Genomic DNA, 18506 nt, shown 5'->3' on the forward strand with positions numbered 1-18506 from the left:
TGAAATATCCATATCTAGGAGATTCCTTTTCTGGTTATTTCTATTTTTATTTCATGACCGGGACCTCACATACCTGCCATGAGAAATGGTGTTCCGACGTCGACGCAGATAAGGCACGCTGTGTGCTTGTTCCAGGAGGACGTTGTTAGGTCACAGAAGCGAGCAGGAGGCTAGAAATCCGAGCACTGTATGTGAGAAACTTTAACAAAGAAAGGAAAAGAAAAATTGAGTATTTAAACGATGTTCTTGAATCATCTATTGGTGAGACACGGATGTGTAGTATGAAAGAGAAGCAGTAAAGTCACTAGCTTTTAAAATGTTCCTGGAACCACAATACAGGAAATCCTCACTTGTGTAATTGTATGTGTGTAATGTGAACACTTTGACTATCATAAAAGCAGGTGAAAGGGTTTTTTTTTAATGTTTGAACATCAACACCTTTGAAAATTATTGGAACACAAGAAAAATGACATGTACACCAAACTTAAATTTATTTGGTGTAATAAAATTTCACACAGACTTTTTCCCTTTTAATAATGAGAAAAATTTATAATTTACCTTGTGCTAAACACAGATGATAGCACTTGGCGTATATTAGCTTGTTTATTTCTGAAATGGCTTAATAATGAAGATACATAAATATGCTCATTCTCCTGATGAAAAAGCTATGGCACAGCTGAAGACTTGAACAAGGTCACTATTATTGAAACCACAGTGGTCTTTCTCCAGAGCACACACGCATTATAGTTCAAATCAAGACTATCTCTCTGTGTGTCTATGTGTTTTCTTAATTTTGATTTTTCAGAACACATTGGTTGATATTTCCACCTCTCACTCTGTACTTTCGATGGCTGCCTTGTTAACTCATGTGTAGAAGGCAAGGATCAAAAGGTAGAACCACAGTGACTTCCCATTACTGTTCCATGTACACACACACAAACACACACACACATGCACACACACACACACACATACACCTCTGCTCAACAACTACTGTGGAGTGGTCTAAGCCCACACTATAGTGCTTCATTACTATTCCATGTACACACACATACACACTCACATACACACCTGAGCTCTATGACTACCTAGGTGGTCTAACCCACACTACAGTGAGCCTTAAAAGCTTCCAACATTGTATTCTCCAACGTTTTTTCCTTTCAAGTCCTTTGAACATGACTGTGGACACTTATTATCCTAATTTTTTATGAATATATTAATTATTATATTTTTACTGTATTATCTCACTCATATAATATATTGATAGTTAAATTTACACATTTTGTCCCCAGGAGACAAATCTTACTAGTGGGAAATTGAAATGTAAGATGGATAGGCAGAAAAAAAACCTTGACAGTAGGAACCTTGACCTATGATTATGTATCTGGAAATGCGATTCACCATTCATCAACAGATAAAGCACACGCCTAAATCAGTTTACTGTTGTTTATGTTATTTATTTTTAAGCATTATAACATTACCATTGATGTACCTTTTTGTAAAAGACCGATTTGTAAAAGAAATTGATTTTGATCCCATAACCAAAACAAAATACAAGTCTTGTAATTTCTTTTCATTTCTATGGAGTTAAAATTTTGCATGATTTCTATTTGTATAGTGTGCATGCAGCTGTTTTCCCTGAACCATCAAAATTAATAAAGTTTAAGTTCTTACCAGAGAATGTAAACACAGAAATTTATTAATCTAGGTTCATGCAAATCCTTGTTGAAGGAAGTGATGTATAAATGATCTTTTGCCCATTTAAGTCTGTTCATTTTAGTTTTAATGTTGGACAAAGATGAAATGACAAAAAATGCCTGGTTTTTTTTTTCATTTTCTTGCCAATGTAAAGTCATCTTAGAGAAATAAAAGTTTCAGATTTTGCTTCCATCCTTAGTTTTAAAAAGATACAATTTTGTGACAGAATATGTAGTAGGGGTTATTACTATCCTTCTAACACTGATAGGACCGCATTCATTTGGAGGTGATTTCAAGTTTTCAGAACCATATTTGATGAGACTGAAATGAACCATTGTCTTTTTCTTTTTACCTTAGTTTACTGACAGAGAAATAAAATTTGTGAAAATTGTGTTCAATTCAAGAATTCTAGGCTCAAGTCGCAAATAAGATAACTGAACACACAAAAGTACGTGCTCACACATAGATATATATACATAAAATATATATAATACATGTGTAAATGTGTGTATGTGTATCTACATGTATGTGTATGTGTGTGTGAATGTATACATACCCCTTCTTTAATTCTTTCTGCGAACCTTAGTTGACTGGATTCTTTCTTGTACATAGGCAATTGAGTCGTTCTTGCGCCAGGCTCTCTGCGACTTATCTCCACTTGGAGCAGAGGTTATCATCACCCGACTCCAATCTCTCAGGATATTGGCTGATCTCTAGCCAATCACTGTCTACGGCTCTGTATTTGCAGACTTTTTTCTCCTAAAACTGCCAAGGCCTTGCTGCTCTCACACATGGCACCCCAGATGTGCTCAGAAACTCTCTCCTGCATGGGCTTCAATGAGTCTCAGGATTCGGCTAGTCCAGCAACCTCTGCCCTGGCTTCAGGCAATTCAGCACATTGGGGCTTGTCCCATATACCAAAATCCCTGAACAGCGTTAGCCCCAGTCTCCTCTTCTAGTAGCTACAACCAGAGGACAGCCTTTATTATGCTCTGCTTTCTCTTTCCTGTGTTCACACTGTTTCCAATGTTTATTCCATGCACATCACAACAAACTTTTCCCTCAAAAACCTTTCTCAGGGTCTGCTGCAGAGAAAACCCAGACTGAAATTCCACTGAAATGTTCAGATTCACTAATGTCTTGTTTTTGGAAAGTTAGGTCTCCTTCCAGGAGATGCATCACTCTCTGCAGGATCTCCACTCCCCCGGTGGCCGGCCATTGCAGATGATCACACTTTTTCTCCCCTCCTTGTAATTTACTATTGCCCCTTGTTCAAAGCAAGTGATGTCTTCAAAAAGTAGAAGATCATTCAAGCAAAGAGCTCGAGGAAAAAGTTAATGTCCACTTAAAATATGAACAGCAAAGTATTTTCTCTGTCTAGAAATTTCTAACTAAAATGTTGCAAAATCTTATGATAGTATACATTGCAATAGCACCAATTAGAAATTGATTTTGATCCCATTGCTTTGAAAATGCATGCATCCCTGAGTGGAAAGAAAATTGCTAGCATGAGCCTGCAAATTATTCTTCTTTTAAGGAAGAAGGGAAAAAAGTATTCTGACTTGAAAATTCTCCTGTAATAATGCTGTTGACAAATAAACACTAGCAGATTTTGCTGCTCAAAATTCAATCTATAGAATGTTTTGGACAGGATATAGTAGAATGTCTAATATTTACAAACAAAATGAAAGTAAAGATAGGACTGGAATCTAGGCTTTATGGAGCATGGCTTCCTGGAGAATATCACATAAAGCCATCTGAGTGCAAAATGGTGATGTATCATGACCAAAGCATCTTTTTTGTGTGTATGTGATGCAGTGACAAACTTCATTTAGGGATCTCATATATTAATCCATTAGTCTGGACCACAGTGTGTCCTAAAATGGAAAGAAAGGACCTCAGAGCTGCATTGCAGGGCTGGACGTGTCTTATTTTGTCTGTACCTTACAATTATTGTATCATTGAAATTATTAGTAAAGTTCGATACTGAGTAAAATCTCTGATACTGATTGTGAACCTGACTTAACGATTCAATTCTTTTTGTGACCTTCTTGAGGAATTGCTAAGTTTGTCCATGTAAGTCATGAGAAATATGCGTACATATATATACATATATATATATATACATATATATATATATATATATGTATATATATATATATATATAATCAAACACCTCCTGCCTCTCATCCTCGCTTACAGCAGTTATCATACCCCTCTCATAAACTTTGGAACTTCTGTTGCACAGGAACATTTCTGCATCTCTATTCCTAGAGCCTACTTTTCCTTCTAAAAATAGTAAAAGCTTTGTTGCCCCGACACAATGAATCTCCAGATTTGAAATATGAATATTCGAGCTTTTTTGCCACTTTAATATAAAGGAGCTCTTTGGGAACGCATGTTTGAAAGAAAAAGAAATGCATGAAAATGTGTACGCCAACCCTCAGACTATGACAGACTCCGCTGACATGGAAGAAAGCCCAATAAACTAATGGTGTAATGGTGGAGGAGTATAAGAGGATAAGAGAGGTCAGAGCGGCCATGCGGAGCCCTACTTATAGGAAGGAATCATCCTGTGAGCAGATAGAATGCATTGGGTGACACTCATGTACGCTCTAATCAGCAGGTTCTTTCAGTGATATCTTGAATCGTTCTGGGAAGCGAGTAAGCAACTGAAGACAACTCAGTCTCTATGTGAGAGAGCATCATGCACTTCCTGCTCCCAAGGCATATTCTAGCTCTTCTTTTTGTTATTACCCAGCGACAAGCTCCCTTAGGCAGAGATAGTATCCATCCTGTTTAACAGCATCAGACACCACTGCTTCTTGCAATATCCAATAATCTTTGTACGCCCTCAGGGAAAACATTCAATAATAACAATTACTTAATTAAGAAAAGACTGGAACCCTAATGGTTACGTAGAATATACTATTTCTGAACCTTGGTTTGGTTAGACAAAAGAAGTCCAAGATTCCTTCTCAGCTTGAAAATAATATAACATCTCTCTATACTTCTGCAGATAAAGCTGACAAAAGTAGTAATATCAGAATGAGAATCAGTTGCCTTTTGGGGCCAACCCGTTCGAGGACAAGTAAGAGGAAGAATTGTTAATTTTGAAACGAAGTCCTTCTCTATTATAAATTCTTAAAAGATATGCCTGTATTGTTTTGGAGGGAAAAAAAAGACAGTTGTTCATAAATAAAAATTAAATCTCCAAGAAGCATAATTTATAACTATTTTAAGCTTCAAATGTTTTTAAATATGCTTTTATTTCATTATTTATTTAGATGTTTAAGGTCTTGCAATAGATTCTTACAAGCTGGTGAACACTGACAAATTGTTTCTCCCACAGATCTATAATCACACATCCCCAGACAGTATAAATACATAGTTGAACTAACATTAAAACACATCGCCATATTTATCAGTTACATAATAAAGCAAATTATCAAGTATCCCAATATTAAGTTGCACAGCTCAAAAGGCATATAAAATATTAGACGTCTGCTCAATTCATTAGCTGAAAACTACTTTTCTTTTTCGCAAGAGAGATTGAGAAGAGAAAGAAAAAATTACACTTTAAACAAAATAAGTTGGTAAATAACTTCAGATTAAATATGAAAAAATTACAAGAATTTTATCATTTATGATTAAGAATTATTTCAGCTACAATAACTAAGCATCCTACCTTTTCAAATATTTACTACATTAAAGAACATTCTTCATGTTCTGCACAGGACAAAGGCAACGTTTACTAAAAATACTTAATAGCCACCTCCCATTTTCTTTGAAGCCCTCTTGAAAGAAAGTTGCCCATAATTGCAAACATTAAAATTAATTGTAAGCCTTTTTTGTTTGGAAGCATTAAAGACATATGTTTTTATACAATGTAGATTTTCAAAATGGTGGCTTTGAAATACGGTTTTTCTATTCTGCACCAATTATCATATGACTTAATTTTTTTTTTTTTAGGTGAGGCAATCCTTGGTTGACCTCATAGATTGCAAGGACCTTGTCAGCTTACAATTCCTTATTTTTTATTTTTTATGTCTACAGCACCTGGTCTTCCTAGGTGGTACCCTATTGAAATATTAACCAGGCCCGACCCTGCTTAGCTTACGAGATCAGACAGGATCAGGCTTGTTCAGAGTGGCATGGCAGTAGACATATGACTTAATTTTATTCCTCTTATATCGCACTTTATTCAAGAGTGAAAATGGTTTCAGTATGATAGTCACAATGTTCTTATCCCTTAGATATAAGCGAACGGTTTCGTTATTTTGCTTTTGACCATTTCAAGGTAAAAGATTGACATCATCATATGTGCCTCAATTGTATTATTAATGCTTAAAATATATAGTAGGTGCAAAATAAGTATATCAATCCAAGTTTCTTAAGATATGTGAGCAATACTATTATAAAAGTGAGTTTTACAATGCATGCCACATGATATTTAAGGATTCTGAATTGATCAGGAAAAAAAGAACTCCTTTACTGAGAAGCATAAGCAACAACCCACCAGAAAAAGGAAAAAGTGCTGAATTAAAGTGACCAGGGCAATTTATGCTTCTTTGGGGAAAATCTGGTAGCAATCACTGGGTGAAGAACCGTGGTTTCAAAGCAGGTTCAAATTAAGTTTCATGAAATCAAAAATTCTAAAAATAGATTTTATTTAAAGTAGAGAAATAAATGTAATCATCACCAATATAAATGGTTTAAAATTTACATATCTTGTTGTAACAAATATTACATAAGTAAATTTTAAACCATTTATATTTGTTACAACAAGATAAAATCCATATTGATACATTTCACTGCCTTCTAGAGGTAGAGAAATGAGCATGATTTATTAAAATGTAAGAATTTCCATATTTAATCATATAAGAATTTCTCCTGCAAAAACAGTTAAATAAGCTGTTCCTTACAAATATAGTGGTTTTGATTTATAACATTTCTCATTCCCTGCACTCCACTGGATAATAAAATAGAGATGGTGTATGTGTATCTCTCTGTGTGTGTGTGTGTGTGTGTGTGCACACCAGTATACAAATGAGCATAGTCTAAAATCTGTATAGGCACAGGAAAACTTCTATCCTCTGAGCATACTGCAGTAATCTGGGTAGAGAAAAATTACTATCGTTTCGTTTGCTTTCTTATCTCTAGTTTCACACATCAAGACGTTATTTTTAGTGCAATTCTATGAAACATGAATTCCTTGGTGAAATCTTAACTTGAACTCAAAAAAGTGGAAGAGTAATCAAACTACCAGACACTACACAAATCATGGGAGAAAGCAGTGTCATCCTCCACAAACCAGGCACTGAGTGTCTGGAAATGGGAAGGTGGGAGGGAGTCGCAAAAGCCCTGGTTGGAACAGAGTCACACACAGGAAATGAATCCTTTCCCTGCAGCAAAAATGACAAAGATTTGTGTATTTGCTTCTGCCTGTGCAGCTGGGCATCTTGCATTTCGAATAGAGCAAACGTAGGTATGGTCAAACTCAGTCATTTAACCTCATCCTGCAAAGTTATTTTCTGTTTTTAGTAAGGGAATAAATAATCACATGACTCATTTCTCTTTGTCCCTCTATGTCATTTCTTTCTCTTTTTATAAACTCATTTATGGAGTACAAATCACCACAAAACCTCACTCATCTTAGGAGAGGTCAGAATTCAATGTTTTAAGCAACACTTCCTCTCTAAGTAATTCGAGGTCCTATCTCAAGACATCTGATTTCAGTGAAACTTTGTGGGTATGTCCTGTACTTTGTATAGTCGGTTAGCACAGGTTTTCAATTGCAACACTTTCTTAAAAGAATGAACCAATATTTATTTTTATACCTAATATAATTCCTCATTTAATTTAAGAGACTTTGAAAATCCTACATTTGTTTAAACCAAAGAAGTTAAAATTATTATGATTCGAAGAAGTTTGATTGATGGTTGAATAAAACAAAGGCAAAGAATAAAATTTTTCTCTGTATTGAAGCCAGTTGGTAGAATTACGATCACCCATTTTCTCTCTAATTATTTAAGTACAAAAGTAGAACCTAATAAGTTTATTTAAATGATATATTAAATGAACATAATAAGTTTATATAAATGATATATTATATTAAGACTGTTGAATACATATTTTATTCTTGACTTAGACCATTTCACTTTCATGGAAAAACAAGTATCTATATCTTAATGTTTTATAATGACCTGTTTCATCTTTTATGAATTTTCCTAAGAGTTTTTAAACATTTTCCAAAAACTGGAATTGTATGTCAATCATGTAATTACTGGAGGCACCTATGTCGGTTTTATAATGAGTGTTTTAGAGTAAAAGTAATAACCAGAAAATTTATCCCACTCCATTCAATGTCAAAGTAAAAGTATTCAGATAAATTTTGAAGTATTTTTCAATGTCCTTCAAAGGTAACTGTGTGATACTTGGTTTGAGAAAGCATTCATTCACCTCTACTCTCTAAATGAAATACACTGGGATTCTGACAGTCTCAGAGACCCCAGCTTTCTATCAAATTTTTGCTTCCTTAGAAAAAATGTAAGAAGAATCATAACACGTGAATCTGTCCCCAACCTACTCTGAATCATAGCAGAGTAACAGAGAAGGGAGAGGCAACTTCTGAAAGAAATGAAGATGAACTCATATTAAATGGGAAGTTTAAGAAAGATTGTGTAAGGTAAATAGAACTTGTAAATACAGAACCACACTGACTACAAGGTGAGAAATGGGTAACAGACCTGCCTCATATCAAAACCTAAAAAAGACAAAAATAATTCAACAAACATAGTCTCTCTTCACACAGCTTTGAATAAAATATAATTTACACATTAAAAAGTAATAAAATATAATAACCATCAGATCCAATGCAAATACCACACCTGTCAAGAAATAGAAGTTTTCCAGGATCACCAGGGTCTTTCCACATTTTAACTTCTAGTTACTCTCCCCTTCTCCTCCATATGTTACCATCATCTAGACCTCTAACATTATCTTGGCATCTAATGTAAACAATAGTTTAGTTTTGCCTGTTTTGGAAGTTTATGTGATTAGAATAATGCAATATAAATTCTTTGTGTTTAGCTTATTTTCTCCAAGTTCTTGTATGAGTCACCCAAGAACTCATCTCCATCTTATTGAAGATGACTAGGCTAGATGTGAATTACTGTGGCTGGTGGATAAGACCCAAGCATTGACTTGAATCACTTGGGGTCCAGTTTGGATACTGGAATGGGGTCAACTTTACTGAAAATGAAATGGATCATAATGATTATATCTGGAAATTTTGAGGCATAGAACTTTTAGAAAGATGAACTTTGGCTGACTCCTGTCAATACCTTTCGTATATTTTTTATCTTGTTTTCCTTTTTCCTTAAGATATGTCCTTACGAATGAGTTTACCATGAAATTCAACAATTCACAGCTTAAAAGAATAAACATGTATTGTAGCACTTAGTTTCTGAGAGATAGAAATCCTTCAACAACTTAGCAGAATTGATGTGACTCAGGTTCTTTCATGAGGTTGCTGTCAAAATGTGGACTGGGACTTTGTAGTCATCTGAAGGCTTGACTGGGGCTCGTAATTCAGCTTACAAGGGAGATCATTACATAGCTGTTTGAAGCAGACTCGATTTCCTTGCTAGCTGTTTATAAGAGGCTTCAGTTCTGTATCACATGGTCCTTTCAACAATGCTGCTCTGATGCAATTCTGGCATCCCCCAGATCAAGTGATCTGAAAGGGAGAAAAAAGGAGGAAGCCATAATTATCTTTTATGATCTAGTCTCAGAAGGGGTATATTATCTTGTCCACTGTATTTTACAGGTCACACAGATCAACCTCCACACATATGGAAGAGAATTATATAAAGGTATGTGCACCAGCATGTGGGAATCATTGGTGGACATCTTGGAGTTTGGCTATAACACCTACTTACTGTATTTTTACATTTCATAATGAACAGAGTGATAATATAAGACCCAACTGTTTTAGTATTGTAAAATTTATAAATACATTTACAACTGTGATGATGTGACCTAAAAGGATAAGGCAAAGTGGACAATAAGGTTGGTGCCTCCAAACTCTCATTTTACACATTTTGACAGGTATTGAGAAATGATGGCCTGTGAACCAAATTTGTCTCACCATCTGCTTTTGTGAATAAAATTCTCTTGTAAAACAGCAAACCATTCATTTACATACTATCTATGTCTTCCTTTGAACTGCAATGACAGAGCTAAGTAGTTTTAACAGAGACTGGCCTACAAAGTTGAAAACATTTGCTATCCAGTTCTTTAAAGAAAGCTTTCCACTCCATTTACTAGGATTTAAAAAAAAAAAAAGTCCAAAATTATGAAAATAAAAAAGGGAGAAATAATGTTTTAAATATTTATTTAATTTAAAGACATCACAAGGCTCCAATAAGCATACTCATATTATGTCCTTAAGAAGGGCAAATAATATGATACAGCATGTGAAAGATCATTCAAATGAGAAGTCAGAGGCCAAGAAACATCCAGGAACAAGCTCCCCAATGTTCTTTCATTTGTACAAAGACATAATTCTTCTTTGGATGAAACTGCTGATAAATTTGTATGATGGAACTTGGTTTCAGAAGAGCCGAGGCAGAAGTTTCCTGCAAAGTCTGGTCACATAGTGGAGACAGGATTATCTAACCAATTATCTCAACTGTAAATTATCAAAGAACAAAATGACCCTAGGTTCCACTTGACTTTTAAAAACCTTACCATAATAAACTAGTTAGTCAGATAGATAGCTAGTTAGTTAGCTAATTAGTTAGCTCACAGTCCTTATTATACCCAAGAGGCAAAAACTGATGTTCAGAATCTCTGCAGATCAGCAAAGAGCTGTCCCAGCCCAGCTATAAAATAACTATTAGGCAACTTAGATGTCACTACTGGAGGAACTACAGTCCAGCACCTTATAATTTTAATGGCCCTTGCATTTTGGGGAGCTAGAATGAAATAATTTAATTTTTAATTAGTCTTTGTACACAGGTTAACTGCTTTTCTTGTTCAACTCCTTTTGTTCTCACAGTATACTCTTGTGCTGTCCATGTGCTGTTTCTTTGTTAAGCAGGAGGAGATAACTTCAGGGCATGGAGGAGGATTTATGAGTTTGTTTTGCAGAAGGAAGGAATGTCTCCAAGGCCACTGTTACCAGCTTCTGGCACCCAGGAATTTGGTGTGACAAAGTGTTATCTATGACTAAAGAAACACTGACTTCTCTCAGTTCCCTGGCCTCCCCTTCCCTTCCACCTCTTTAAAACTCTTCTGCCTGATCCTGAACTTCAAAGATGGCTTTTGGACATTAGTCTGCAGTCTTCTCAGGCTGCCAGCTTCCTGCATAAAGCAACCTTTCCTTTCTATCCAACACTTGTCTCTGGAGTATTGGTTTTTGAGCAGTGAGCAGGTGAACTTTTTTGGGGGGGCGGGGAGAACAAAACTAAAAATAAATATGTGAGGGTAACTAGATAGTATTCTTCGTCCTGGCATATGTGAATTAAATTCCTAGTTATCGGAAATCAAAAAGCAGTGTTTAAATTTAATAAACTATGAAGTAGCAATTTAAACAAATTTTAGGGGTTTGTTGGTATGGTAGGCAAAGCTCTCAGTTGGCTCCCCAAAGTCCCATGCCCTGACGTACCACTGTATAATCCCGTCCCCTTTATTTTCAGTGAGATTGTCAATCCAGGTATACCTCTTTCATTGAGCTTCTTTTTATTGCACTTCTCAGGTATTGCATTTTCCTAAAAGGAAGGCAAGACCCTCCACCAGCAAAAAGATTACAGCTAGGCTTCTTTTTTGTGATACCTGCTTTATTTAGACGGTCTGGACACAAGCCCACAGTATCTCCAAGGTACGCCTGTATCGTGGGATGCTACTCTGTGATTATAATACAGGAAATGGCAATGATGAGACTATTTTTCAGATATAATTAAGATTCTACATTAGCCAATTTTCAGTTAATTGAAAGAGATATTATGGGTGAACTGACCTACTGAGAAAAACACTTAAAAGAAACTGGACAGACCAGATAGAGAGATGAATCGGAGATGCTCTCCAGTGAACTTGAATAAGCAGGCAGCCATGGTATGACTGCTTATGAAGGGCATGGACTCTGGGTACTGAGGGTCTCAGTCCAACAACCACAAGGAACTAAATTATGCAAACAGCTCAAATGAACTTGGGAGAGGACTCTGAATTTCAAATGAGAATACAGACTGGCCAAGACCTTGATTCTAGCTTTATGGAACCACAAATAAAGGGAAAAACTAATGCATGTCCAGTTTTTGATCCAGATAATATGAGATAAGAAACATGTATAGTTTTAAGTTTCTAAATTTCTCATAACTTGTTATGTATCAATCTGTAACATGTATTATATACATTCAAGATAATACACATAGAGTAACAGGATAAAATTAAAGAAATATAAACTGACAACTGGCCATATTATTTCACATTATGTGTTTCTTAGATACTCCTGCCTTTTACATCCAGCACTGACATAGTCATTCAACTAGTCCTTCCATATGCATTAGCCCATTTCACAGAAAAAATAAAGAGCATAAGAAGAAAAACAATGTACATTTCCCCAGAGATTACATCAGAAATCTGATGTCAGAGGAGAAAGAAACGATAGTTTTGTAGAAAGACTTTTATATAAAAGAAGTCTTTCCCATCTCAAAGACTACACAGATATTTTCAGAATAAAAAAAAATGTAGAATGCAGGAAAGAGTAGTAAGAACAATAAAAAAAATGAAATGGTCCAACAGTTAAGAACTCCGAGTAACTAGTTTGATGAGACCATGCGGTGGGAAAGATACTGCCATATCTCCGTTCAAGCTACGGCTTTCCATCATATTGCTCTGAGATGATATGGGGCTAAAAAATACCTCTGAGCTTTGTAATTGGGAGGCAAAAGGAATATTCTTTTTTGACAGAGGAGGAAAATTTTCAACATAGATTACTCTCCCAAATTGGACAAAACCTGCCATATTTCGCACTTTCTGTTTCTTCTTTGCTCTTGCAACTGTAATGAATGTTCATGAGTTCTCAATAAAAAGGCAGATTGCGCTCTGGACATCTCATAGGGTGACAATGTAGAAAGTAATCATTCGAACCTATAGTAGGATGTGGTTAAATGAAAACAATTGAGATTCATTCTGGACAAACTTTATAAAGAGAGACTATCCTCCTTGGTTCATACAGAGAAAACCCACCCAGAGCAGGATACAAACAAACTAAAACAAACAAACCAGCAAAAACTTAAATGAACTGGTTTCATGGAAGGAAGACAGGAGGATTAGATAGTGGGACAGAAAATTAGTGATTTCTTCATAAACTTACTAACACTATGTTTATATTTTTAGTTAAAAAGGTATCATTGTGAAATCACATAGACAACAAAGCCAAAACATGTGAAATATCTGAAAGTACAATGCAGTTTCTCTTCTTGCAAGGTAAATGTTTAAAGGTATTATATTCCATCCTTAATTTTTATAACATGATAAGTGCATTTCTTATGTCAATCTTTATACAAGAATGTAAATAGTTCAGGTTGTAGTCCTATTATATTTATGTTTTTTGATTTTAAAAAATAAGAGGTCTTTTCCTCTTCTTGGCTGTTTATATGTTGAATTTCAATTTGGAGTCTTAATTATTATGATTTGAAATATAAAACAGGACAGCAAATAGAGATGCCAATATGATTTTTTAAAGATGTATATGTAATAAAAATTCAAAAGAGGAAATAGGATTATGATATCTGTGAGGTCAGAAAAATCCCATCCAGGTCATAGGAATCAAATCTGATTGTATTCCCAGTCTTTCTTTGATACACTCAGAAAACCCTCAATGAAATGAATTGCTCCATTTCCCACATGCAAAATAAGGGAATTGTTAATATTTTACATAGAACTTTTAAGAAAAGTTTTTGGGATTGATTGGAGATTAAGATCCTCAGTGCACTGGTAAATGACTCTTGTTGATGGATAAGCATAAGGCAAGTAAGTAACTTGTGCAATAAAAAAATTGATATTGTAAATTTATGTGATCAGGGCTTAGAGTCCCTCGACCCTTGCAATCTCTGAAAGCAAAAACACAAGAACGACATATTTGGCCAAAGACTTACAGTTGTTGTAGAGCACTCAGTGTGTTCCCCTGGGAAGTCAGGTGACACACATGAGGAAACTGTCCTATGGCACTTTCAGTTCTAAATTAAAACATATAGGTGGATAGATATCCAGAAAGAATTAACTTTCAGAAAAGTGAGGTAGAGATGAAACTTCCCCATTAGTATGTCATACAGAGCATTGAAATGATGTTGATATATATTTTATGATGTACATTGTTTTATTTAAATTTCTCCAGAGAAAATTTACAAGAATGTACATATGAAAATATATATTACATACAATATTAAACATATGCACTAAGTAAAAATATTCATGAAGTTCTTTGTCATCATGGAAGAGCACAAATTTCATCAACCTTAAAACACATGGTTTCGAATACATAAAAATCGTATAAGACCAATTTCAAACACTTTATAGGTCCTAGAAGTAGACAGTACTAATATAAGAGATAAACATACCATTCTTATAAACACTGGACCTCCTTGTCATCCCTTCCGTCCTAAGAAACACTAAATAAGCTGTTGTTTACAGATAAAACGCATTTCTTCCCTGCAAGGTTCATCCAAAAAACCTTCATTTGAGCTATATACTATGCAGTTCGACATATTTACAGTTCGAAGAAGTGAAAATCTGTAATGAAAAATAAATAAAATGTTGCCATAAGGGTAAAGGAAATGAGAATGTTTAGGGATGGTGTTTCTTATTAAAAATAGAACTTTAAAGCATTTGAATGAGATATTAACATACTGAGTCACTATGTTTTTTCATGATTTGAGAGTACAATATTACAAAAACTCAGTTATTGCCTCATTAACCAATAACATTGACACCAAATTTTTTCCATTGTAATTAATGGTTTTAATACATAAAAACTTTACCTCTATTTTGTTGAAGATGTATTGACTAATCTAGGCTAGGAAAACAAATCAGAGCAGCAAATTTATCATTGTATAATACTGTAAATCCCATGTTTATGAATGGAAGTGACATTCTAAGATCACAAATATACAGAAAATAAGCCCAGCATATCTGAAACATGAGAAGATGCCGAGAATATTGGGCTTCCCTGGAATAAAGACAATAATGCCTATCTTGTTTTTCCTGGACAGCTTCTCTGTGCACGAGCATCTGTACATGCACAATACATCCAAGTGCTTGTATGAAGACAAAAAAAAAAAAATGGTCAAAAGTTCTTTTATGGTCACAAGTACACCAAACTCAGGTCATAAAAGAGCTTTGGAGCATACACATGGATGTTCTAGAAGGGGCTAAAGTTGCCACTCTGTTGTATTTATTCTCTTTTCTGTATTCTCATGCTACAGACAGGTTATCTTAGCTACAGTACTGCCAGATGTTATAGATTTTGCTCAGATCTAAGAACAAACTCCTAAAGGATAAAGAAGCCCAGACTGCCAGAAACTTACAGAGTTTGGGAGAGAGAATCAGAGCCATTCTCCCACAACCAGGCACTGTGTTCTTTATTGGAAGAGAGTTCGATCCAGTAAAACAATTCACTGATATGGTTCATGAAATCCTGTTAGGAAATGAAGGTGAACACATTAACCTAATTTGAATCTACTCTGGGAATAGTGCACTTTTAAGAAAGTCAGTGTCCAGCATAGATTCAGACTTTAAATCACTCATACTAAAATCATTTATCATCTAGTTTAGGAGGAATAGTAACATACTTCACATTTTCTCACTTATCAGGACCATTTTTTTATGGAGAAAAAAATGTTGCCAAATTTTCCTTATTGAGGAATGAAAAATATTATAAAGGGATTTTTCATGAAACACATTTTTTCCCCACAGGAGATCAACATCAAATTTGATCTCCAATCAACAGGATCTTGAGGAACAAATTTCTTGGGTATATAACCTACTCAACCTATACTCAAATAGTTTCTTCATGCAGCCAGAGAAATTTTTCACCTTTCCATAAGAATTGGATAATTTTATCATCATATTCTTTCTATTCATTCCATATTATATCCTGGAATGAAGACAAAAGCTATATAATTACAATAGAAATTATAAATTTAATTAAAACCCTAAAATATACAAAGTTGTTTAGTTGGTTCTTTGAATAAAAATAATGACCTACTATTTCTTCTTTGATCTCTCTCTATATCTCTTGTACTGTATGTGACATGTATCTTCATTTTTATCCTTATAATACAAATCTTTGAGAAATTTTATAGGCTTTATAAGGATTGTTTTAAGGTATTCAAAACTACTAGTCATTAGTTCAAATACAACCGTCAATTTACTACCTGATTAAAGAGTGACTCAAAGTAGTCAGCATACTTAAATAGTATTTTTTCTCTAGGCCAAAGAAAATACAAGAAATCAGAATTCAATACATGCCAATTCATCTTTGTTTTGTAACTGAAGTAGACTGGAATTCTTAGAAGCACAGAAATCTTTGCTTTCTTCCCAAGTTTTCGTTTCATTAGAAATAAAATAACAGTTGCATTGGTACCCAATCCACATTTTTGGGCAAGAAGAGCCTAAGAGAAAAAATAAAACATGAAGACAAAGTCTCTAATGACTTTGGAGATTTAACTTTGTTTAGTGCTTTTTACTCATTCAAAAATCAAGTTATTTTTTCCCCCACACATATTCTTTGAGAATGTACTACGTACATCAGAGTTCAGGGAATGTTAATGAGTCAGACTTGAACTTTTTTCCTCATGGAGTTTCTATTCTAGAGATAGAGTCAGAATTATATAATTGTCAATAATTTACTAATTTTATTTAATGCTAAATTAATTATGTATACAAGCAAAACCACAGTATGTTAAACATTATGTAGCACAGTATAGGATAAGGTGGCAGCTAGAAGAACCATTTCTGAGCAACTGAGCCAAAGTTGACGTCTACTGTGTGAATGACAATAAGCATGAAGAAAGACATATTTAAATAGAGAAAAGCATTTTAGTATATTTTCTGAGATGGAAAGGAATGTGGTACATTAGGAGAATTCTGATATCTGTTTTGGATATTTTATTTTCAAAATGAAGATAAATAAAATGGTTAGTGTTATATCCAATTATACATTTTACCAGTGATAGTGTCTTAAACATTTATTATCCTCAATGATACGGGTAATACATAGGGTAGGTACTCAAATCTTTGCCAAATGAATGGTGCTAAAGTTATAGACTCGAATGATGCTCATCAGGATCTGGGGGTGGGTAAATGAAGAGCTCTTGGGCAAAGGGTACACACTTCCAGTAGAAGATGAATAAGTTCCGAGGACCTATGCATAGCATTATGATTTTAGTTACCAATATTACATACTTCCCAGTTGCTAAAAGTGTAAATCTTAACTGATGTCACCTCAAAAAAAAAAAAAAAGGTAATTATGTGACATGATGGAGGTATTAGCTAAAGCTATGGCAGTTATCACATTGCAATATATGTGTATCGAATCAACATACTTTACACATCAAACTAACACAGTATTTATGTCAATTATACCTCAAAAGTGCTGAGAACAATACTAAAAAGAAAAATATAAATATAGTGCTATTTGGAAAAAGATGCATAAATATTGGACTCCAAGCTGGCTTATATCTTGTAAGTTTAAATTTGGAGAAATCTCTGCACTATATTCTGAGTCGTAAAATAAATAGAAGCAAAGTTAAAGAGATATGAAAGTATGCATTATGAGCAATCACAAGCAGGTAATGAAGATTAGCTGTAATGCTTACTATAATTTATGATTTGCTAATAATCATGAGCAGGAAAATGATGTTCATTCAGGCTAATATTTATCTTATGACTTAAATACATGAGAAGCACATTCAATGTAATTTAATATTTCATGCATTAGGGAAAAATGAAATGAGACTTCTCTACATTTAGTATGTAAAGTTGTATTACTCTATGTATCATTCCATCATGCTTTTGTATGAAGGAAACAAGAAACTCTATCTCATCTTCCACTGACACTAAGATTTTCCAAAGCATGAAACCTACCTTTCTGGGGTTCTAAGGTGGGTCCTGGAGATGGTGTTGACTGAATACTTTGTTGAGTAAATACTATAAGAAACGATTAGAAATTTACTTAATTAGATACAGGTTTATCAAATAACAAAATATTTGTAAATCTTTATATGAAGCCTTTTATGTTAAACGATTTCATCACAGTTATCCTCTTTATATAGGCTTGGCTAGAAACACTTACAGTCGTTCAGCAACTTTCCCAAAGTAGCCATCAACACAAGGAACATTACTCCTAAGATGCCAGAAATCAACCTCCACGGGGTGGTTTGAAATCCTGTAGAGAAGGAGAGGTTGGGGAATGAATTAAACAACAAACACTAGAGCTGAACTTTTTAAAAGCAGAAATGATTGAGAGAAAATCCAAAATTTCTTTGCTTTGACAACCCAACCATCTTGCCAATGTAACATTAGAAAATGCAGCTGCTCCATTCAGAACTCCACCAAATACCAAAATTCTTATGAGTTATACTTTACTCTTCAGTGAGATCATTCATTACTGTCTTCTTAACTAGATCTGTCTCAGCAAAGTGGATTTAACATTTATATTTTAATTTGGCAAAGAAGCTCAGAGATCTGGAGCAAGAAGAGATGATTCGGCACCAAGTTCTCTTTTATGGGCTTACATAACA

At 34.4% G+C, this 18506-nt stretch overlaps 1 protein-coding gene and 1 pseudogene across 3 annotated transcripts; both read right to left on the bottom strand.

The window, feature by feature from the left end:
• Positions 1 to 5745: 5745 nt before the first annotated feature.
• LOC120607035 (uncharacterized) lies at positions 5746 to 5864 on the bottom strand (annotated as a pseudogene).
• Positions 5865 to 9317: 3453 nt separating this feature from the next.
• On the bottom strand, positions 9318 to 18321 carry LOC120607034 (natural killer cells antigen CD94-like). Of its 3 annotated transcripts, XR_005654037.1 has the most exons (6): positions 18059 to 18321; positions 17851 to 17913; positions 16234 to 16376; positions 15291 to 15400; positions 14325 to 14496; positions 9319 to 9439 (listed from the first exon to the last, which is right to left on the bottom strand). XR_005654037.1 is itself a non-coding variant. In XM_039868643.1 (5 exons), exons 1-5 carry the CDS (start codon positions 18102 to 18104, stop codon positions 9391 to 9393), a joined length of 411 nt encoding a protein of 136 aa, XP_039724577.1. In that variant the 5' UTR covers positions 18105 to 18321; the 3' UTR covers positions 9318 to 9390. The 3 variants fall into 3 exon arrangements, 2 of the variants coding, with proteins under 2 accessions (XP_039724577.1, XP_039724576.1); XM_039868643.1 differs by lacking the exon at positions 14325 to 14496 and having other exon boundaries at positions 9318 to 9439; XM_039868642.1 differs by lacking the exon at positions 9319 to 9439 and having other exon boundaries at positions 13857 to 14496.
• Between the last annotated feature and the right edge of the window lie 185 nt (positions 18322 to 18506).

The sequence above is a fragment of the Pteropus medius genome, unplaced genomic scaffold (genome assembly GCF_902729225.1).
Source record: "Pteropus medius unplaced genomic scaffold, Ma_sr-lr_union100, whole genome shotgun sequence".
NCBI lineage: Eukaryota > Metazoa > Chordata > Mammalia > Chiroptera > Pteropodidae > Pteropus > Pteropus medius.

What these genes read in the sequence shown, in the direction of transcription:
- LOC120607034 (XM_039868642.1), bottom strand. Translation starts at nt 18,104, where the DNA reads ATGTTCCTTGTGTTGATGGCTACTTTGGGAAAGTTGCTGAACGACT. An exon ending in GGGAAAGTTGCTGAACGACT is followed by an intron (nt 17,914 to 18,058) that starts GTAAGTGTTTCT and finishes CGTTTCTTATAG; the next exon opens with TATTTACTCAACAAAGTATT. An exon ending in TACAAAACAAAGATGAATTG is followed by an intron (nt 15,401 to 16,233) that starts GCATGTATTGAA and finishes ATTTCCTAACAG; the next exon opens with GATTTCATGAACCATATCAG.